The sequence below is a fragment of the Egretta garzetta genome, unplaced genomic scaffold, assembly GCF_000687185.1.
Source record: "Egretta garzetta isolate BGI_Z169 unplaced genomic scaffold, ASM68718v1 scaffold99, whole genome shotgun sequence".
Taxonomy (NCBI): Eukaryota; Metazoa; Chordata; class Aves; order Pelecaniformes; family Ardeidae; genus Egretta; species Egretta garzetta.
In genome coordinates this window covers 31587-53756 of record NW_009260787.1, presented here as the reverse complement: position 1 = coordinate 53756, position 22170 = coordinate 31587, and the positions used below count along the sequence as shown (strand labels likewise).

At 52.1% G+C, this 22170-nt stretch overlaps 2 protein-coding genes across 2 annotated transcripts; one reads left to right on the top strand and one right to left on the bottom strand.

Annotated features, from left to right (window-relative positions):
- Positions 1-11441: 11441 nt before the first annotated feature.
- On the top strand, positions 11442-12389 carry LOC104133036 (olfactory receptor 14A16). The gene has a single exon (XM_009646403.2). It carries the CDS (start codon positions 11454-11456, stop codon positions 12387-12389), a length of 936 nt encoding a protein of 311 aa, XP_009644698.1. The 5' UTR covers positions 11442-11453.
- Positions 12390-15449: 3060 nt separating this feature from the next.
- On the bottom strand, positions 15450-21209 carry LOC104133035 (olfactory receptor 14J1). Its single transcript, XM_009646402.2, has 2 exons — positions 20214-21209; positions 15450-15503 (listed from the first exon to the last, which is right to left on the bottom strand). The coding sequence occupies exons 1-2, from the start codon at positions 21195-21197 to the stop codon at positions 15450-15452; spliced, it is 1038 nt and encodes a 345-aa protein (XP_009644697.2). The 5' UTR covers positions 21198-21209.
- Between the last annotated feature and the right edge of the window lie 961 nt (positions 21210-22170).

The following is a 22170-nucleotide window of genomic DNA, read 5'->3' as shown; positions in this document are numbered from 1 at the left end:
TCCCTGCTGAGAGGGGATCCTCAGCACGGCCCTGAAGATCTGCACATAGGACAGCACAATGAAAACAAAACAACCAAAACCCACAAAGATACTAACAACAAGAAACCAAAGCTCTTTGAGGTAGGCATCTGAGCAGGAGAGCTTGAGGATCTGGGGGATCTCACAGAAGAACTGGTTCACAGCGTTACCCTGGCAGAGAGGTATGGAAAACGTATTTGCAGTGTGAAGGAGACCATAGATTAACCCACTACCCCAGGCAGCTGCTGCCATGTGGACACAAGCTCTGCTGCCCAGGAGGGTCCCATAGTGCAGGGGTTTGCAGATGGCAACGTAGCGGTCATAGGCCATGATGGTGAGAAGATACAATTCTGCTGACATCAAAAAGAAAAACAGAAAGACTTGGGCAGCACATCCTACATAGGAGATGGCCCTGCTGTCCCACAGGGAATTCACCATAGATTTGGGGACAATGGTGGAGACTGAACCCAGGTCAAGGAGAGAGAGGTTGAGGAGGAAGAAGTACATGGGGGTGTGGAGGCGGTGCTCACAGGCTACGGTGGTGATGATGAGGCTGTTTCCCAGGAGGGCAGCCAGGTAGATGCCCAGGAAGAGCCAGAAGTGCAAGAGCTGCAGCTCCCGTGTATCTGCAATAGCCAGTAGAAGGAACACATTGATGGAGCTGGTGTTGGACATTTTGGCCCTGTGGGTGTGGGGATCTTTGCAAGGAGGTAAAGGAAATGAGAAATTAGGGGAGAATTATTTGCAAAAATCAAATCTATTTCTCATAGAAGCAACCCAACCCCCTTTCATATTTTAGGAAGACCTTTGGTGAGATCTGATTGGTGCTGGCTGAGGGTGCCCCAGGGAGATGGAGGCTCTGATGTGGGCTCTGCAGGAGTCCGTCCTGCCCTACAACATAGGTAAAGAGGAACACATCGTGACTGCAGATTAAATACCCTCATGATATCAAAGAGCTTTTCAGCACTGTTGCTCCCAACTCACCTGACTGCAGAGCAGACCTGTGGGGATTTTGGTTTGTGTCTTCTTTTCCAGTTTCCCCACCACAGCTCAGGAGTTGTTTTCATGCAGAAACCCCTGGCATTTCTGCTGCACTGCCAGGGAAATCTTGTGGGTCCTGAGAGGCAAAGGGACTGTCCCTTAGTGCAGAGGGAGGACAGCCGCACTGTCCATCAGCCCTGGGCTCAGCTGCCCTGTGCAAGCAGCTCCTTAAGCTCCAGGACCATCACACTCGGGGGTTCCCCCCAAAAGCGTAGGAAACTGCTGGGAGTAGAGGAATGCAGTTTCCCAGTGCAGATCTCCAAACCCCTCAGCCCATTGTACCTGTGGAGGATCTCAGCTCTGCCCTCCCAACCAGGGACACCCAGGGCTCATGGCAGGGGCCCCCCCACCGCCCACCTACAGCCACCCAGCAGCATTTCCTGGGCCTCAGACCCATGGTGTCTTCTCTCTTGGGAACCTGAGAAAGAAAGGGATGCCATGGAAGAACTGTGACCTTCTGGAGGGCAGCCTCCAGCTCAGCACGCCCCTCTAGCAAAAAGTCAAATGTCCGAAAGATGGTGTGTCCTGAAGGGAGGGTCAGATCTTTTCCAGCCTCACATACTGTGGCCCACAGCAACAGATTTTGCGAGGGGAGTTCGTTGCTTTTCCTCTGTGGAAGAATCTTCATGACAGGATCCATAGCGCTGGTGTCTCATCTGAACCTGAATACTCACCCCCCTCTCTTTGTTGATTGGGTTGCTGGGAAGGCAACTGATGGCCAAGTCCTTGTGACACTGAGGGTGGGGAGCAATGCTGTGTGGGAGAGGAGACCAGGGAGTTGCTCTGGGGATGGGGCTTGCACTGCAGGACACGGCAAGGAGGTGTCCAAATCTCCCCTCCCACCACGTTTCTAGGATCTCCTCCATCTCTCTCTCTCTTTCTGACAATGTCTCTGCTGCCTGGAGCTGTCCCTGATGGGAACTGCTTCCCTGTACCCAAGTCTCCTCGCTGTCAGTGCTCACATACTCCCTGTGTGCTCAGCTCTGCCCTGTAAACACCTCCTGGCAGCAGAGAACTGCTCGGGGGGCATCTCTGTCTGCACAGGGGCTACGGAGCAGCTCAGGTACGTCCTCAAGAGAATGGGTGTCTCTGCATCATCTCAAGAGCAGGAAAATAAATTCCCATCTCCCACTTCCCACCCAGCCAAGCAACAGGACAAATCTCAAAGCACAGACTCCTTCCCTTTCAAGTAGTGCCCACTTTGACTATGTTCTTCAAAAATCTCCTTGCAAATGCTCTCAGGAGAGCATCTCCAGGGATGCAGGGACCCTCCTTGGAAGCACAGTCTTGGACAACTCTGGCTGCACAAGCGGCTTTGTAGCCTCCAGTCATCCCCAAGACAAAGAAACCATCATTCCTTGTCGCACAGACAGTGCAGCTGGGAAGTCCTGCTCAAGAGCACGTCCCCCCTTCTACACTAGGGAAACTGTGAGAATCCTCCTCCCAGATTCTACAGGCTGTGGGATGAACCAGCTCTAGGAGAAGCCTCCAGGAACCCCAGATTCAATGCCCTGCCACCACAGACTTACCGCATAGCAGGCTGCAAAGATTTCTTCCGAAGAGAGCTCTTAGAATCCTCCCACCCCAGGCTGCCTCCAAGGTCTCTCTGTCTCACTCCTCTCCCCTCGGTGCCTGCAGGTAGTGCCCTCAGCCCTGCTGCGCTTTGCAGAGGAGCTGCTCCTGGGCAGAGCTGTCTCTCAGCAGTGCTGCCCACTTGCCATGAGCTCCCTCCTTCCCAGGAGCCCAGCCCAGCTCAGCAGCAGAGGACCAGCCCAAGGCAGCACTTGCTCTGCCCCTCGGGGTTCCCTCCAGGTGTCCCTGGGGCTCCAGGGGAACCTGCTGTGACACAGGCTGAGGTCATCCCTGATGTTCCCTCCCTCAGCTGGGGAGAGACACTTCTTTCCAAGTGGGTAATGTTGTATGTGGCTGGCAGAGACAGCCATCCCTGCTAAGAGGCAGACACCCCAGGCAGCGCTCCAGGCACTTCCAATGGCTTTGCACAAGCCCAGAGGACATCTCTGAGGGTAGTGAAACACTGGAACAGGTTTCCCAGAGAGGTAGTGGAGGCCCCATCCCTGGAAACATTCAAGACCAGGTTGGTCGGGGGTCTGAGCAACCTGATCTAGTTAGCAGTGTCCCCGCTCACTGCAGGGGGGTTGGGCTAGATGACCTCTAGGGGTCCCTTCCGACCGAAAACATTCTATGATTCTATGATCTCCAAGAGATTTGCTTTCTGTTGGCCCATGACAGAATCCCAACACCTCAGTGAGGCCAGCGATGACCCAAGTTCATCCAGCTGATGCAGAGCAGTTCATGAATAGGAAGCCCATCACACTGGCGTCTCCAATAATTTGGCTACTCCCAAACTCTGTTGTTTCTTCTTTCAATGGTCCTTTGCTCAGCCCTGTGATGATACAATCAAGGAAGGGTCTAATGGTTTTCAAAGTGTTCCTGCATCCCAGCACGTCCAAAGCCAAGGACATTTTTCCTTCTGGAGATCAGCTTCACCTCCACCACAGGCCCTCAGGTGCATCAGATACACTATAGGCAGCAAAGCCCTCTCCTGTCATGGTTGTGAAGCCCATCTCTGCTTTTCTCTGGCCTTGGGCACAGCAGGGTTTACCGTCTTTGTGGGCACCTCATTTCACCTTCATTTGCCATCTGCCATCCCCTCCAGCATGTCTCCGCTCTCAAGCACAGCATTTGCACGCATGGGGTCTTGGGCACTTGGTACCCGGCGTCACAGCTGAGGTGCTGCAGCCCAAACAGGTACCCATGCTCTCAGCCTGGGGCACAGAGAGGATGAACTGGGCTCCCATGTGCCATCATGGGGTTTTGGCATTGATGGATGAAGCGGTGAGGTGTGGTGGGACAGCTCACACTGCCAGTGGTGCTGCAATGGTGCATGGGGGCTTTTCAGTAGAGGCAGGATGGCATGATCAGGAGGGGGTGCCCTCCATGTGCAGGAGCTTGTCTTATGGATGGAGCTCCTCTATGGGGTGTGCAACAGGTTGGGTGAGCCCATATGGGTGAGGGTCAGAGGAGAGGCCTGTTAGTGTGACATTGTGAGGGGAGATGAAGCATCTGCAGACAGGCCTAGGAAGTGGAGAACGGAAGCCAAGGAAGTCTTGACATCCATGACCGCAGCTCTTATTGGGGACTGTAATGACTTTCATCCCATTTAATGACTCAGATCCCATTTCTGCTGAGGAAGCAGGCTAGTGTGACAGTGAGGCCACTCTCCATCAGCTTTGAAAATCCATGGAGATTGAGGGAATCCCTTGATGACTTGCAGCACCCAGACATTGCATGCACCTTTCCAAAATGCCCAAAGAAAGATGCAGGGGAGGAAAGACTGGGTCCGAGAGCGTGTCCACTTGGATCCCATATCTGGGTGTCTGAAAGAGAAGGGGACCGGGTTTACCCCGAGGAGATTGTACCTGGCCATCCTCTTTGCTTTCTGTGATGAAAGGACAGGATTGCTGGGTGTGGGGAGAGCAGCGGTGGTCTTGTACGTGGGCATCAGCAAGGCTTTTGGCATCATCCCCCACATTATTCTTGTGTCCAGCTTTGGATATTATAGTCTGCATAGGTGGATAGGTAGATGGGTAAAATAGCAACTGGACAGTGGGGCTTGGAGGGAAGTGGTTAATGTGTGGTCCTCTGCCTGGAGGGTAGTAGGGTCCTGCAGGGTTCTATCCTGCAACCGGCCCTGTTTAACGTGGTTTGAATGACCTGGGGGAGATGAGAAGCTGTTTTTTCATAACATTTGCAGAAGACACCACACTGAGGAGAGGAGACACTAGAGTGGAGGGCAGGGCTGCCATCCCAATTTACCTCGACCAGCTGGAAGTACAGGCCAATGGGAACCCCATGATATCCAATAAGGACCAATCCAAAGTCTAAGGCCATAGACTAAGGATTGCCTGAGTGGGTGGCAGCTCTATGGGAAATGTTCTGGTGGTCCTTGAGTTACTCTAGGGAAAACATGATCCATCAGCAGAGGTGGCCATCAGCATCCTGGGCTGTCTGAGCAGGAGCAAAGCCAGGGGAAATGATTCTCTCCCTCTGCTCAGCACTTGTTACACCACATCCAGAATCCTTGCCCAGGTTTTGGTGCCCTGCAATGCCAGAAAGACATTGGCAAGCCGGAGGGCAACAAAAATTCCATGGAGGACCACAGAGATGGTCAGGGCTGGAGCACTTGCTTTGTTAGGAGGGACCCAGGGAGCTGGGCTTGTTCACCCTGCAGAATGGAGGGATTCGTTGGGGAGGATGTAAGAGACTCCTACTGCCTGTGGTGAGGTTTCCAAGAAGACACGGTGGTTGCACAGCAGGAGCGCAGGAGGCAAGAGTCTCCTAGGCACACCAGGCCCTATTTATGAGAAAAACAGAACCGAGGTTTATTGGGCAAGAGTCCTCCTGTGCTGTGTGTTAACCATCCAGATCAAGGCAGGTGAACTCCAGGGAAGCACTGCCTCAGCTCTCTCTGCTTTATACCTGAAACTTCTTGCATCGAGACTGAACCGTCCCGTACCTGGATACATTCTGAGGTGCAGGGAGAAAGCTGGGCTTTTCTGTGGTGCTATTTCTCCACCTCTGCAGTCTGCTCCTCTACTAGACGGTGCCGGTTTTCACTTTCTTCCTCACCTAAATACCCTGTATGTAAATGCCCTGTATTTGCAGTAAAGGACATTGCACTGTGCACCACTTGTATATTCTGTATATTCTATTACTATTTTTATTATTGTTGGTTTTGTTCTTTTCTTTTATTAAACTGTCTTTCTCTCAACCCACAGGTTTTACCTTTCTTTTTTGGTTTTCTCCTCCATCCCACTGATGGAGGACGGGAGTGAGCAAGAGGCTGTGCGGCATTCAGCTGCCTGCTGGGTTAAGCCGCAACAGTCCCTCAATATGTGGGGCTTTTGCCATGTTGTGGTTAAATCCGGCAGGCAGCTGAACACAACGCAGCGATGCACTCACTCCCCCCCTCACCAGCGGGATGGTGTCGTGGTTTAACCCATCTGGCAACTCAGCACCACGCAGCCGCTCGCTCACTGCCCCTCTCCCTCAGTGGGATGGGGGAGAGAATTGGGAAAAAAAGTGAATCCCATGGGTTGAGATAAAGACAGTTTAATAAAACAGCAGAGGAAAAGAATAACAATAATAACAATAATGATAATAGAATATACAAAACAAGTGATGCACAATGCAATTGGAATTTTAAAATCTCTAAAGTGGAATAATACTTCTTCTGATTTATTTTTTTATATTTCTTTTCCTTTTCTATTTGCTTACTTCCCAGTTCACCATGTCCCTCCAACCAATAATTTCTTTAGAAGTTAATGTATTCAACCACGGAGAATCATAGAATCATAGAATCTTTTGGGTTGGAAGGGACCCCTAGAGGTCATCTGGTCCAACCCCCCCGCAGTGAGCATGGACACCGCTAACTAGATCAGATTGCTCAGAGCCCCGTCCAACCTGGCCTTGAATGCTTCCAGAATGAACTGTCCTAACTTGTGATGCAAGAGGACTTGCTAAGGGACACACTCCTCAACCAAGGGAGTGCTCCTGATCTCCTTGGCCTTTCAAAGAGGAGGATCAGAGACATCCTTGGGGTCTGCCTCGAGGTACAAGGGCCTTGAAGACCTTGCTGGGAAAGACTGAGGCAGAGAGGACACAGAGTAGGTCAGACCTCTCTGCACTTCCTCTCACTGAATGCAGAAGTGGCCCCACATAACCTGTGTTTATTCTTTCACTGTTACTCAAGTAGCACCAGCTGGTTAGGGCACCCTTGGACTCCCTTGCAAGGCTCCTCTCTAGGGAAGCTGTGGGTTTCCCAAAGCCATTCCTATTTCTAAATTCCTCCCTCTGAACTGAGTCTCTGCAGTCACCTCCTGTATATGCTTCCACTGCCTATGGAGCTTCCTCAGGTGTCCCCTCTTCACCCAAGCTGGTCTTGTGAGCTAGGTACTCACCACTGTTCTTGGTGGGTGATTCTCTCATTAAGGAACAGCTGTACTGAGTGGTGCTGCCCTTCACTGCTGCCCACAGGATCCCCAGTAACAGCCTCTTGAATAGGCCAAAGACCACCCCTCGGAGGTCTGACACCTGCACTCTGCTCCTCTCCTTCCTCAGTCTGCTCAAGAGATGGAGCCCCCCCTATTTCACAGTCACTGCAGCCCAGGGTGACACTGGTTTTGACATGCCTGACCAGCTCTTCATGCTTTGCAAGGACCTGTTCCAGGTGGTTATCATCTCTGTTGGTCCAACTGGTGGCTTTCCTCACATACTGCTCCAACATCCTCCAGAAACCTACGGGTCTATTTTTGCAGTGCTGTGTTCTCCCTCCAATGAGTGTCATGGTAATTAATGTCCCAAGAAAGAGCCCTCGGTCACTGATCTGGAGACTGCCTTGAGGTGCTGAAGTAAGAGCTTGTCCACCTCGTCCCCTTGATTGCAGGTTCTTTATCTCCTACCACAGTGTCGCCCTATCTGGCCTCTTCTCTGATCCTCACACACAAGGCCTCACCCAACCTGTTGACTCTCTCAGAAAGGAGCTCCATGCATCCAAGCAGCTCCTTCACACAAAAAGTGTTCCGCTTGTGATGTACCGAGCCTGTGTCTCCTTTGCATTGCAGCATGAAAGCTGTGTGAGGTGTCCCACTGTGCCTCCCAAATTATTCCATCAGTGTAACAGCTTGTGACAGACCATGGAGGTCCAGATCCTCCTGCCTCTTCCCAGTCTGAGGATAGTGTTGCACATCTGGGCTGGAGCCCCTGAGTTGTGGCTCCAGGGCCAAGCTCAGACTTGTCATGGTGAACAGTGATACCAAGCACCCAAAAGCCTGTGCACGCAAAAGCTTTGCTTCATGCTGGAGGGGATGGCAGAGGGCATGGTAAGACAGACGTGAGGTGCCCCCAAAGAGAGCAATCCCTGATGTGCCCAATGTGAGAGAGAAAGAGGGCTGGGCTGTGCAGCCCTGGCAGGAGAGGGCACAGCTGTCTGGGGTGTCTCTGCAGCCCCGGGGGGCCTTTGGCAGGGACAGGCAGTGGTGTCCTGGAAGGACAAGGTGCTGCTGAAAGTGTCCTTGGCTGTGGACATCCTGTGATCCGGTCACACTAAATTCATTGGACTGACTCTTTGAAGGCTCTGTATCATCAAGAGGGGGAGTGGAGAATGGAAGAGAGGAGAATCCAAAGCAGAGAACGGCAGTCCACGAGTGGACTCATTGGACTGACTCTTTGAAGGCTCTGTATCATCAAGAGGGGGAGTGGAGAATGGAAGAGAGGAGAATCCAAAGCAGAGAACGGCAGTCCACGAGTGGACACCCCAGTGCAATGTGCTGCTTATTCATGCAGCGCCTTGCATCTACCAGACAGAGACGGGACAGAGCTGTCCTCCCTGCAGGGGTGGGAATCAGCCTGGGGAGCCCTGGTGTCTCACACAGCACCACAGGCCTGGATTTGGCCATCAAATGAGCAGCTTCCCTGAAGCAGGTCAGGCTCTGTGGGGATGTGCAAGACAGCGATTGTTACAGACAATGGACAGCCAGTAAATACAGGTAAAGGAGGGGAGAGAGAGAAAGGCTTCCCTCTCCCTCTGGCACATCACTCCATTGGGTCAGCTGAACACCTCGATAGGCGGCCCTGAACAGCGTGAGCAGGGAGAGGTGGTGAGGTCCTAACTGTGGGCATCTGCCATCATTTCAGCTGGCATCCTCACCAAGCTGCAGGATGATGTCCCCAGATGGTCCCCAGTCTCTCTTTACTGCTCCATTGTCATGGACAACATCTGGCCTCTCAAATGTCACCAGGTGTTTGTGTGAGCACTCCATGTCTCCATCTTCATCAACCACCATGGGACCATAGAGAAGTAGTGCAGGTGCCTATTTTTAACAGACTCCATTACGGAAGCAGCAAGAGGAACCTCACCACCTCCTGTGGGTTTGTGGCAGGCATGGAGGGAGCTGAGGTCCCTCCCAGCCCCACAACTACAGATGCAGGATGAGATGCCTCCATTGACTCAGCTGATTCCCTTCTCTCAGCATGGGTAAAGGATGTCACTGTCCAGGTCTCCTGCCTAATGATGGGAGAAGGAAGGGGGATTCTCAGCCCTAACTGTGTCTCTGAGAGGAAAAAGGACACTGCTGGAAAGAAACATCTCTGCAGAGGTGAGGCAGGCAGCATGGGTGATTGCTTCTGTCTCTTTCCAGGGAGGTTCCTGGAGAGCCCCAGGGACACCTGGAGGCAGCGCAGTGGGGTGGGGGCAGAGACAGTCATGCCTTGGGCAGGTCCTCTGCTGCTGGGCTGAGACAGGCTCCTGGGGTGGAGGGAGCTCATGGCAAGCAGGCAGCACTGCCGAGAGACAGCTCTGCCAGGGAAGAGCTCCTCTGCAAAGCACAGCAGGGCGCCGGGAAAAGGAGTAGGACAGGGAGAGATTCAAGGCAGCCGGGAGTGGGAGGAGAGGGGAGAGCCGAAAGGGAAGAAATCTGGACAGCCCCTGACACGGTAAGTCTCTTGGTGCAGGGCAATGCAGCTGCAGTTCTGGGAAGGCTCTCCTGAAGCTCTCCTAGCCTCCAGGCTCCAGGATCTGTCCGGAGGTCTCCCAGCCCAGGGGCTCATGTGAGACAAGTGTGAAGGGCTGAAGCCCGGGTGTGCACCCAGAGCTGCCCAGGGTGTTTCAGAGGGGACTTTGCCAGAGGCAGGGGCTACTCTAAAGGCGAAGAGCTTTCCTGAGCCTGTGCTTTCAGTTTCCTGCTCTTTCAGGGAAAAGGGAAAAGGCGCTGCTGCTTGTGGAGAGGGAGACTGAGAGTCCTGAGCTGCTCCACTGAGACATCAGTAGGTGTGGTAGGAGCCGAGTGAACTGCTTCCACCCACTCCCCTACCTACAGAGAGCACCAGTGTCAGCTTTGTTGCCCTCATCGGGTTCTGTCTGACCTGCTCCTTACTGCCTGCAAGTGGGGAGTACCTCTGGAGAGTGCCTGAAACTGGGAGGTTTCTTCAGGGCAGGGCTGAGCAGAGAGCAGCTCCTGATGGGCTCTGTGATCCCTGAAAGGGAAAAAAATTGAGGGCAGGGAAAGGGTTCATGGCAAGGATAGCTGCAGGCATCAGACACATGGGCAGAGAGCTATAGGAAACTCCAAGGAGCAATGTCATGTGAGGGAGAATTTTGAAAGCTCCCTGTCACCCCCTCCAGGGCAGACTCCTTCCTCGTAGCAAGACCCCTGCTCTCGTCTCCCACCCAGCAGAGCCTCTGCCCTCCAGGCTGTGTGGTCCAGGGCAGGAGTTGCCTCCGCTGCAGCCAGAGCTCCAGCACAGCAGAGGTGCATCTCTCCTGGCACATGGCCCCTTCTGTCTGCACAGCAAAGGGGCTGAGAGCCACTGCCCTGGCATTTTGCTCACTGGGAGGTGCTGGGCACTGCTGGGCAAGGAGAAGGCTTTCCTGAGTGCCCAGCCACCTCTCTTCTCCTTGCTGCCCTTTGCAGGAGAGTCACAGAGACTGCAGGCAGTGCTTGGGCAAGGAGACCTGCTTCTCTAAGCAGACATCACCTTAAGAGCCCTGGTTCTGCTGGACAGGGAGTCCTGCGGGGCTGTGAGCATCACTCCAGAAGGGCAGAGCTCTCCTCCAGGGCCTTTGTGGTGGCTGAGAGCACCTGATCTGCCCATGCAAATCAGCATCCCGGTCCTGTCCTATTTGTCATTGCTCTGCATAGCTGTTCTGGAAAGGAAAGCTGCTTATGTATCTGCAACTTGAACAAGACCCCTCTGCTGCCAGTCTAGACCAGTCTCTCTTTCAGAGCCACTTCTGGGTGTAGTGCTCTTCCAGCTGAGAGCGGTGCAAGCACAGAGCAGCTGGGCACCAGGCTGATGGGCAGGGCAGCCCTCCTGCATGTGAGCACTGACGCATGTTTAGACTGAGAGCAACAGGGCAAGGGGGGAATTTTACCCCTTCCCAAGAACATTTCGCAAGTGGGATGGGGGTGTCTGAATCCTAAAACACATTTAAAGGAGACACATTTGCTGCAGCTCATCTCCCACCTTCCCTGCTGGAAGAAATCGTCCTCCTGAGCTTTTTACCCTGTAGTGCAGTGCAGGGAACTCCTCCCTGGGAACCCCCCTCCAAAGACATGGGCCTGTTGCTGCCTCCACGTGTCACTGCTGTAAAGCAGGGCTGACCCTTAAGGAGCCCATTGGTAGAGGGCACTGCTCTGCACAGCACACTCAGCCAGCACCAGCCAGAACTGCAGCCTCAGAGGTGCATAACAGTCCCCCAGGAAAAAAAAAATACCCTTAGGTGTTGCAGAATGAGTGAATCAGTTTTCTTAAGAAGCTTCTGCAAATTTTTCCCTTGTATCTCTTGTAGCAGTTTCCATGCCCAGAAGCAGCAGATGACCAATGGCAGCTCAATGAACAGATTCCTCCTCCTGGCCTTCGTGGACATGCGGGAGCTGCAGCTCCTGCACTTCTGGCTCTTCCTGGGCATCTACCTGGCTGCCCTCCTGGGCAACGGCCTCATCATCACCGCCATAGCCTGCGACCACCACCTCCACACCCCCATGTACTTCTTCCTCTTCAACCTCTCCCTCCTTGACTTGGGCTCCATCTCCACCATTGTCCCCAAATCAATGGCAAATTCTCTCTGGGACACCAGGGCCATTTCCTACGCAGGATGTGCTGCCCAGGTCTTTCTGTTTGTTTTCTTTGTTGGAGCAGAGATTTCTCTTCTCACCATCATGTCCTTTGACCGCTACATTGCCATCTGCAAACCCCTGCACTACGGGACCCTCCTGGGCAGCAGAGCTTGTGTCCACATGGCAGCAGCTGCCTGGGGTGGTGGGCTCCTCTATGCTGTCCTTCACACAGCCAATACGTTTTCCATTCCCCTCTGCCAAGGCAATGCTGTAGACCAGTTCTTCTGTGAGATCCCCCAGATCCTCAAGCTCTCCTGCTCAGATGCCTACCTCAGGGAAGCTGGGCTTCTTGTGGTCAGTGGTTTTTTAATCTTTGGGTGTTTTGTTTTCATTGTGGTGTCCTATGTGCAGATCTTCAGGGCTGTCCTGAGGATCCCCTCTCAGCAGGGACGGCACAAAGCCTTCTCCACGTGCCTCCCTCACCTGGCCGTGGTTTCCCTGTTTGTCAGCACTGGCATGTTTGCCCACTTGAAGCCCTCCTCCATCTCCTCACCATTTCTAGACCTAGTGGTGTCAGTGCTTTACTCAGTAGTGCCTCCATCAATGAATCCCCTCATCTACAGCATGAGGAACAGCGAGCTCAAGGAGGCCCTATGGAAACTGGCACAAAGGACACTGTTCCACCTACAGTAACCTTTCTGACGTGGTTTAACCTGGCTGGCAACGAAGCACCACGCAGCCGCTCGCGCAACCCCCCCCCTCCCTCAGTGGGATGAGGGAGAGAATTGGAGAAAAGAAAAAAAAAGTAAGACCCGTGGGTTGAGACAGAGACAGTTTAATAAGATGGAAGAATAACAATAGTGATAATAATAATGACAAGAGAATATAAAGAATATATATATAAAACAAGTGAGGCACAATGCAATTGCTCACCACCCGCTGACTGATGCCCAGCCCGTCCCGAGCAGCGATCGCTCTCCCCAAGTCACGATCACTCTGCCCGAGCTGCGACCACTCTGCCCACAACTGACCGACTAACTCCGCCCGAGCATGATGTTATACGGTATGGAATAGCTCTTTGGACAGTTTGGGTCAGCTGTCCTAGCTTGTTATGCACCTGGCCGAGCAGGAGAAGCTCAAAAAGTCCTTGAGTAGTCTGAGCACTACTTGGCAACAACTAAAAACATCAGTGTGTTATCAACATTCTTCTGGTACTAAATGCAAAACACAGCACTGTGCTAGCTACTATGAAGAAAATTAACTCTATCCCAGCCGAAACCGGGACACTTTCTCTGCACATTTCCCAGATAGTCTACTGTTTTCTTCTTTGTGCTAAACCTACTTACAGATAATTTTCTGGGTTTATATTACTTGTCTTGAGTATTGACGCTGTTGTGTCTGACACTTGCACAACACTGTGTGAGGTGCGTCCTGTCAGATAGAAACTCTTCAGTAAAAGGGCATTTCCAAGGTCCAGTGCCTAAAGGCTGGGCTCTTCCTCCAAACTTTCTTCCAGGCAAATTTCCAAGGAATTGGTCTTTTAAAGAGTCTGTTCTTCTTGTGTTCTCAATTGTTTGGAGGTTAAGCTCATGGTACTATTGGTTTCCACTGGACCAAGCATTCCTGAGTTAAAACATCCCTTCCTGGTGTGCAATGGCATGGGAAATGGGCTTCGAGCTCCCCGTTATCTCCTCAGGTTTCTTCATGGACTGATGGCTTATACCAGACTCTCTGGACATGAATGTGGAGGGTAAGGAGCGGACAGGATGGGGACTTGCCATGTGCCCTGGGGTTGGAATGAATGGAGACTCAGAAGGTGAATCACCCGCAAAGGTGAAGTCAACCAAGGGTAAATGCACTAAATTTATGCATCCATGATCAGGGTTTCTGCAGTGCCTTTTGAGCCAGTGGGGACACAGCAGGCACAGAGAAGGGAGAGTGGGGAGATGCAGGAGCTGCCTAAGGAGGCCCAGGGCCAGGACTGTTGAGCTGTGGGGAGTGGGGTTGGTGGGAGCAGAGGAGGGGGCAAATTCAGTCCAGGTTGTGCATTACCTACAATATGAATTTGGGAGAGCCGGAGAGGGACTGGCATCTGTTTCCTGATACACTTGAGGCCAGCACTAGCCCTAAGACAGTTGTGGGGACTGAAACACCCTCTCTGCCCCCAAGGACCTCCTATGCCCTTTTAGAGGTCCTCAAGCCTTGCAGTGAATGCCCAGAGTTCTGAAGCACCCTGTGCTGGGCACTTTAAAGGGACCAGCCCAGACTGGGCTGCTCTTCTGGTCTGGGGAGAGGGAAGGGGTAGTGGGGAGAGCTGAGGAGGGGCTGATCTGGTCATGAAAGAATGTGGGAGAAGAAAATACCAGTGTAGAGAGAAGCTGCATATGTGTGTGCAGGGTGGGGGCACCCAGCAGGGTCCTCATGGTGCAGAGCCAGGCATCATGGTGAAGGAAGCAAGGCAAAAAAAGTGCAGTAGAGAGGGGCCCAGCCTCTGCCATGTTCCCTGAACATCGGGAAAGATACTCCAGAAAATTGTCCCAGAGCAGTCCCACACACTGGCCACTTTCATGTCCTGCCGTAGACCCCAGGAGGGGCCTTTGCTGCATTCTCCTCTGGGGCTCAAGTCCCACAGCTCTTGCCACAGCTGGTCGCTCACCCAAGCCCTTTCTCAGACAGCTCCAAGAAGATCAGGTCCTCATGGCCTTGTCTCAACAAATATTGAAAATCTCCATTAACTGAGATCCTACCAACTGGCCTGGGGCTTTTCTCCAGTGTTTTATTCAGAAAGATTTTTCAAGAACCCAGCTCTCTCAGCCTCTCCTTGTACATAATGTGCTCAAAGCCCCAGTGAGCCTTCTTACCTCTGCAGGACTCACTTCATTCTGTGTAGGGTCTTCCTTGTGCTGGGAAGCCCCAAACTGGGCACAGCAGTCCTGATGCAGCTCTGTGGTGAGTTAGCCTTGGCCAGCAGCCAGACACATGCCCAGCTGCTCAGTCACTCACTCCCCTCATTCAACATGGAAAAGGGAGAAAAGAAACCAGAAATCTCATAGGTGAAGATAAAGTCATGGAGATCAGGTACCAGTTGACTTGCTGAGGATCAATTTAATTGATCAATTAAATCAACTGATCAATCCTCCTTGCCAATTTTCTGTTATTTTCCCACATATCACCCCCTCGCTCAAGAGACCACTTCTGCTGGAGCTGGCAAAGCTGGAGGTGTCCATTTGGGCCTGCAGGGTGTAGCACAGGGTAATTTACAGAGGAACGCAACAGGCACATCTAGGAAAAGGAATAAACATATCCCTAAAACAATGCTTTGAATCAGGTGTCCCACTCCTCCTGTCAGGGAATTAAACCACTCAGCCAGCCAGGCACCACCAGGAGACTGATTCATGTGATGCTTGAAGTCATGGAGATGGTGTCATCCCCTATGCTGGCTGATTCATCAGTTATGTTGAAGCAACACACACCTTTAAAACTGAAGCAGTGTTTATGGTGTCCGTGGAGGAGATGGTCCACCACCAAGTGATTTGGTAATGCTCATTGGTGTACGGCTCTCGCCAACTCAGAAAAAATCACAATGAGAAACATGAATATCAAAATCACTTAGCAAGGTACAATTCTGTAACAGAGCTCTGGGGGTTGGCACGCCAGTGGAACATGCTGTCAAGAGATCTGCAGCTGTTAACCCTCCCTCAACACAAACCACAGATGAGTCAGTTACAGTAGAGGCCAACCAAATCTAAGTATTCACATGTTCATCTTGCGGAAATGTATCCAGGGCATGTGCTTGTAGCACAAGGACTACAAAGCACGACAAGCCAACCTGGGAGGAAAACAGGAGTGTCATCTCCTTCCAGCAATACATACACCCTTGCTCCAGCTCCTTCAGTCAATATTACTCTGGGTTTGGTAACCTGAAGTGGGGCAACTGCCCACAGAGATGGCAGAGCTATGGCTTGCGCTTTTCAAACTGAACTTCAGTTCAATGTTGACTCAAGCACATTGGACACGGTGCCTATAGGAGTCCATCACAGGTCTATGTTATCGAAACACAGATGCTCTACTGGTCAAGCACACAAGACTAAGCAACACTTAGTATGAGTTTGATATCCTGATGTGGGGTATTGCCCACAGAGATGGCAGAGCTAGGGCATGTGCTTTTCAGACTGAACTTCAATTCAGTGTTGGGTTTGTGACACCAATAACACAGTTCCAATGCTACCTCCTCTACATAAGGCACAGGTATTGGTCGAACATACCTGAAATACAAGAACTCAAGCATATGATATCAATAGAAGATGTAAAATAAGAGGAGCAGTTGGGGTACGGAACAGTTCGGCATTCTCAGGGGTTATTATATGAATCTTCACATCTTGACTAATAAGTCACTGTCCCACCACAAAATCCATCAGTGTAAACAGTTCCATTTCCCCTGTAACTAATACCGTGGGAGAGATACCATCTGGAAGAATGTCATTCCTCACCATGATTTGTTCTGGAGGTATTGTCATATGATCATAGGCTGTTTGATTATGAATATTGCAGCTATTTAACAAAAAGCCAATGCTGTAGTGAAATGGGAACTCTAACCATGTAAAGTGTTAGCACTTGTTAGCTTCCCCAATTGTTCCTCCAACAGCCCATCTGTTCTTTCAATCAAGCTATTAGCTTGGGGATTGGTAGGCAGTGTGGAATATCCAATCTATCCCCAGCCCTTGAGCCCAGTCTTGGCCATTCAGTCCACTAAAGTGTGATCCTTGGTGACTTTGTATTTGGGGAGGAGGTCCGTGTTGAGGAATGAGTTGTTCTAGTGCTTCAGCTGGGTTATGTTGATCAGCATATTTGGTGGGTTTAGCAAAAACCAGTCCTGACCCTGCGTCCACAGCAAGGAATCCATATCGCCACCCCCACCCCCCATGTCATCGACCTGCCAGGTACTCAGGGCCCACTGACCCTGTTTGGTCTTTCCCCATGGCCTTTATAATGCCCTCAAATGTAGGTGTGGACAAACAGTGCAATGATGTGCACAGGCTTTATAAACACACAATGGGTATTGAAAAGAAAGCATGAGCAAGCTCTAGCACCTCCTTCCAGGGTTGTAAATTTTTGATCAGTTTTTCTATAAGAGGAACCATGTTTGGTACCGTAACTGCCAGTGTGGGGGTGACTTTGTTCAATTCTCCGTGATCTACAGTCATTCTCCAAGTGCCATCTGGTTTTCAACAGCCCAAATAGGTTATTAAAAGCAGTCGCGGTTTCCTTAATGATTCCCACTTGTTGAAGTGCCTGCATACTTTGAGTAATTTCCTCCTCCAACCTTGGCAGGCCCAGGCAGCCCAACAGGATACCGCTGTAGGAATCCATGAAGGACAGTTGTAGATCGAATGGCAAATCCCGCTTGCAAAGTTCCAGAGCAGAAGCGACCATTTAAAGTTTGAACTCCTTGTCCTGCCAACACATCAATAACCAAGGTACATTCTTTAATTGTGTAATTAACAGTGGCGTGGTAAATGGAATGGCATTTCCTATTGTTAAGGTGACCTTAGCTCAGAGGACAGGGGCCAGGTTTCTCCCCAGTCCAAAGACCTGTGACGTGGTGTCTTTATTATTTATATTACTCTGTAATACAGAAACCTCAGCTCCAGCACCCACCAGAGCTAACACTGGTAAAATCCCCCCAGACCGCCACTCTATAGTTAAAGGAACAGAGTGGCGTCGGTGCCCCTCACGGTAGGATGCGACAGTGGTGGCAATTTTGGGGGACCTGCAAAACCTTCATTTCTTCTCTTTTAGGACTTCCTGGGTTGTGCCTTGCCTTGAGGTGGCAGGCGGGGGTGAAGGGTGGGCTCAGAACTGGTATTTGGGCCAGGGGCAGTCAGCTATTTTGGATAGATGCTAACTTTTCCCATTGGTGAAACATTTCTGAAGTTGTAAACCCATTTATTTCTGATTGTGGGACACCAGCTTGTACAAGATACTTCCATGTTTGTTTCCTCATGACCCGTGATGTAACTCCTTTTGGTTTTGCTGTCTTTCCTTTATTCTCTATGCGCACAGATGGTCCCAAAGATATAGCCTAAATTTCCCTCAAGGTGTACGTTACAGCCCCTACATTAACCATAGCATTTGTGACTGCTGGTATAATCAATGCTCCTCTCCAAAGCTGCAAGTCACTTGAGCCAATCTTCTGTTATTTTCCCACTGAGAACATCATTCAAGCTGGAAGGGACCTCAGCAGGGGTCTCGACCAACCCCCTGCTCAAAGCAGGGCCAGACCAGATCACTCAGGGTTCTACCTGAGCATATCTTGGTCACCTTCTGGGATAATGCCAGCACAAATTCCCTGGGAAACAGCTTCCAGCATTTGACTATCCTCATGCTGGAAAAGTATTTCTCTATATGGACCCTAACCGTCTTGTTTCAGCCCATTGCCTCTTGTCCTGGTGTCCTGCACCACAGACACAAGCCTGACTCAGTCTTCCTGGGAAGCGTGCCATGCCGCTACATGACCACCCCAAGATCTTCCTTTCTCCAAGTTAGACAAGCTCAGCTCCCTGCGCTTTTTCTCACAGGCAAAGTGCTTTAGTCCCAGCCCTCTTGGGAGCCCTTCCCTAAAATGGCTCCAGCTTGCTGACATCTTTCCTATATTGGGCTCTGAAATCTGGACACAGTGTTCTGTATAATCCCTTCTCTTGTTCACCTGGTGGTGCTGCTGGTCGTCCAGCCCAGGACGCTGCTGGTCTCCTTTGCTGCCAGGGCACATGGCTGCCTCCTCTCCAACTCCCCAACCAGCAAGACCTTTCCCACAGAGCTACTCCCAGCCAGGCAGCAACCCCAGCCTGTGCCATTGCCAGGGTAAGTTCCCTGCAGGGCCAGAAACTGGCATCCATCCTTGCAGGTTTTCCTGAAAGTCCTGCAAAAATGTGCTTTCCTCTTCCTTGAACCCTTGCCCTGATCACAGAGGCCTGGAGACCATTTCAGTAAGGACTCAGGCACAGAAGGCCTTGAGACCCTCAGCCCCTCCTATCTCTGTTGTTATTAAATCCCCCTCCCTGTTCAGCAGCAGCCCTGCATTTCCCTTGTTCAGCCTCGGTTTCTAACGCAGCAATCAAACTCTTCTTTTTGCTTTTGCCTTTCCTTGCAGCCAGCATCTCCAGGTGAGCGTCGTCTTTCCTACAGACATGCCTCCACAACAAAGGCAATCTACAGAGGCTCCCTCTTGGTAGCCTGTCCTTGCTGTCACCTCCTGGCAGCTGCTTCACTGCTCCTGTCAGCACCCTGTCCCTGTGCTGGCCCAACCCCACTGCCCACACACAGTCCCACAGCCCTACTGTGCAGGCACAGCATGGGAAATGGTACAGTCAAGGGTGGGGAAAGTTCTGACCGTTAGGACCCCAATGACAACATTCAGATCACAGTTCCCCCATGATCCTCCTCCTTTTGCAGCCTTCCCAGCACCTGACCCCTGCCCCAGCCTTGTCCCATGTGGGGCTTCGCAGAAAGCCCTGCTCTAGAGTCTGCTTGGGTCTGGGCAAGGAGAAAGGCTGGGTAGGGCTGTCCATTCCCCCAACGGGCCTGTAGCCCAGCAGGAGATGGAGATGACCTCACAGCAGAACTCACCTGTAAATCTGGGCTGACTGGCAAGTGCTGGTGACTGGCAAGTGCTGGAAATGGCCAGTGAGAGTGGCTGCAGGGCGACAAAGGCCCTTCATAACCTTCCCAGTCAATGACACCAAGGGCACAGAAACATCTCCTCCTCTCTCCTGAACCTGCAGGTCTTAGATACCTTCCAGAAGGCCTGGCTCTGCATCACAAACTCCTGATTTGAGTCCTCACCTTTCATGGTCACAAGCAATACGCTGATGTTTTCCTCTCCCAGGCACTTTCCAGCCCAGCCCAGATCCTTCCAAGCCCTTCCCACCTCCTCCAGCACAGCCCAGCCTGGGCTGGCCCCACAGCCGTGTCCACCACAGGGAGCTGCAGAGCTCTGGGCACTCACCCCACAGCCCCAGCCCCTCTGATGGGCACAGCACCTCCTCAAGGCTGGAGAGGGGTGAGCCCCAGAGGTGGGAGGCATCCATGGCACGAGGAAAAAAAATCCAGTGGCACCTTGTGGCCCCTGCTCTCGTCTCCTGGAGACCCTGAGATATCTGCAGCCCCTCCATGCCATCCCCTCTCCCTCAGGTCAGCACAGGATCCCAGGCCTTGGGGCTCCCCAGGCTGCTCCTGCTGCCCCAGAGACAGAGCAACCTGCCCCAGGCTGGTACAGCCAGAAAGGTGTTTTCATTTCCCATTCATTCCTGCCCCACTGAGGGTGGATCTCAGAGAAAGACACTGCTGACAGTTCATTTATTTGGCTTAAATACACAGAGAGCCTCGCTCCTTATTCACACAAACTTTCTGGGTCACACAACATGATGGATACTTGAGAAGGAGGGGGGTTTTTGCAGACAACATCATCAGAAGTTGAAAAAGGAAAATAAAGCAAGTGAACAAATAAAAATGACCCACCCTGCCTTGACACGCCAGACTCTGGGAGTCATTTGTGGAGGAAGGTACACGGTCTATGGCTGTTGAAAAGCGTGTGATCAGTTTCCTCAGGGCAGCCTTGAGCTCCTGGTTCCTCATGCTATAGATGAGAGGGTTCAATGTCGGAGGCACCACTGAGTAAAGCACTGCCACCACAAGATCCAGGGATGGGGAGGAGATGGAGGAAGGCTTCAGGTAAGCAAACATGCCAGTGCTGACAAGCAGGGAGACTACAGCCAGGTGAGGGAGGCATGTGAAAAAGACTTTGTGCCATCCCTGCTCAGAGGGGATCCTCAGCACAGCCCTGAAGATCTGCACATAAGACAGCACAATGAAAATAAAACACCCAAATGCAATAGAGACACTGAATACAAGAAGCCAAATTTCCCTGAGGTAGGCATCTGAGCAGGAGAGCTTGAGGATCTGGGGGATTTCACAGAAGAACTGGCCCAAAGCATTGCCCTTGCAGAGGGGCACTGAAAAAGTATTGAGTGTGCAGGAGAGAGCACTGAGGAACCCACTGCCCCAGGCAGCTGCTGCCATGTGGACACAAGCTCTGCTGCCCAGGAGGGTCCCGTAGTGCAGGGGTTTGCAGATGGCAACGTAGCGGTCATAGGCCATGACAGTGAGAAGAGAATACTCTGCTGCTACCAAGAAGGCAAACAGAAAGGCCTGTGCAGCACATCCTGCATAGGAAATGGCCCTGGTGTTCCAGAGGGAACTGGCCATGGATTTGGGGACAATGGTAGAGATGGATCCCAGGTCAAGGAGGGAGAGGTTGAGGAGGAAGAAGTACATGGGGGTGTGGAGGTGGTGGTCGCAGGCTATGGCGGTGATGATGAGGCCGTTGCCCAGGAGGGCAGCCAGGTAGATGCCCAGGAAGAGCCAGAAGTGCAAGAGCTGCAGCTCCCGTGTGTCTGCGAATGCCAGGAGGAGGAACTGGGTGATGGAGCTGCTGTTGGACATCTGATGTCTCTGGGCATAGGTGACTGTGGAAGGAGGATAGCACACTGACAAGTTCGGAGAGTTTTCTTTGAGGAAATATCTTCCCGTCGTTAACCACCACCCCTCTGCAAGCCCCACCTGTCCCACCACAGACAGAAACACAAATTGCCTCTCTCCTTTTTGGCAGCACCTGTGCTCGTCTCCCTGGCTGGAACTGCAGTTTGTGCTTTCTGAGTCTGCTGTGAAGAGCAGGGCCTCTTCCTCTGGGCTCCCAAGGAGTCAGCCCTGCCCTACAGCACTGGTCCCTGGGAAAGGGGGGGGACAAATTCTCATGTTCAGAACAGACCAGGCTATTCTAAATATAAACAGCTCTTGTAGTTACTCTATAGATCAGATATACCCCACTTGTCATGTGGAAGAAGTGTTCAACATCCTCAGCATGATAAAGCGGGGGAAGCACTTGGGTGTCTTGAGGCTGTTCTGACTGGGACAGAATGGGCTCGTTCCCCAGCCCCACACGTTACATTTCCCAGAGGCCCACAGGGCACAATGGGCTTAAGGAATTTGCTCCCATGGAGACAGCTGCATGGCAGGAATTGTGGCATCAGTGCCTGAGCTGCAGCTAAAACCCCAACCCCACAGATCTTGAGGGGAAGAAGAAGGGCAGCGGAGGCAGCAAGGGCACAAGGAGATGTGCTGAGGGAGAACAGGGAGAGACAGTCAAGCCCCTGGGAGCTTCTCCTTCATGGAAACTGTGCTGCCAGGGAAGCAGCTCAGCCTGAGATCGCTCAGCCTTGAGGACAGACGCTGTGCTGGGTGGGAGAGGAGCCTGGGAGCATTGCTAAGGGGCAGGCATCAATACTGTAGGGGATGGCAGGGAGCTGCCCGAGTTCCCCTTCTGATGGTTCTTCTGGCAGTAGCTCCCTCTCACTCCCTGCCCATGCCTCCACTGCCTGGAGCTGTCCCTGCCAGGAGCTCTGTCTCTGTCCCCACG

Coding starts and splice junctions, on each gene's coding strand:
- LOC104133035 (XM_009646402.2), bottom strand. CDS start 21,197: ATGTCCAACAGCAGCTCCATCACCCAGTTCCTCCTCCTGGCATTCGCA. Junction 15,504..20,213: donor GTCTGGCGTGTCAAGGCAGG/GTGGGTCATTTT, acceptor CGTGCTTTGTAG/TCCTTGTGCTACAAGCACAT.
- LOC104133036 (XM_009646403.2), top strand. CDS start 11,454: ATGACCAATGGCAGCTCAATGAACAGATTCCTCCTCCTGGCCTTCGTG.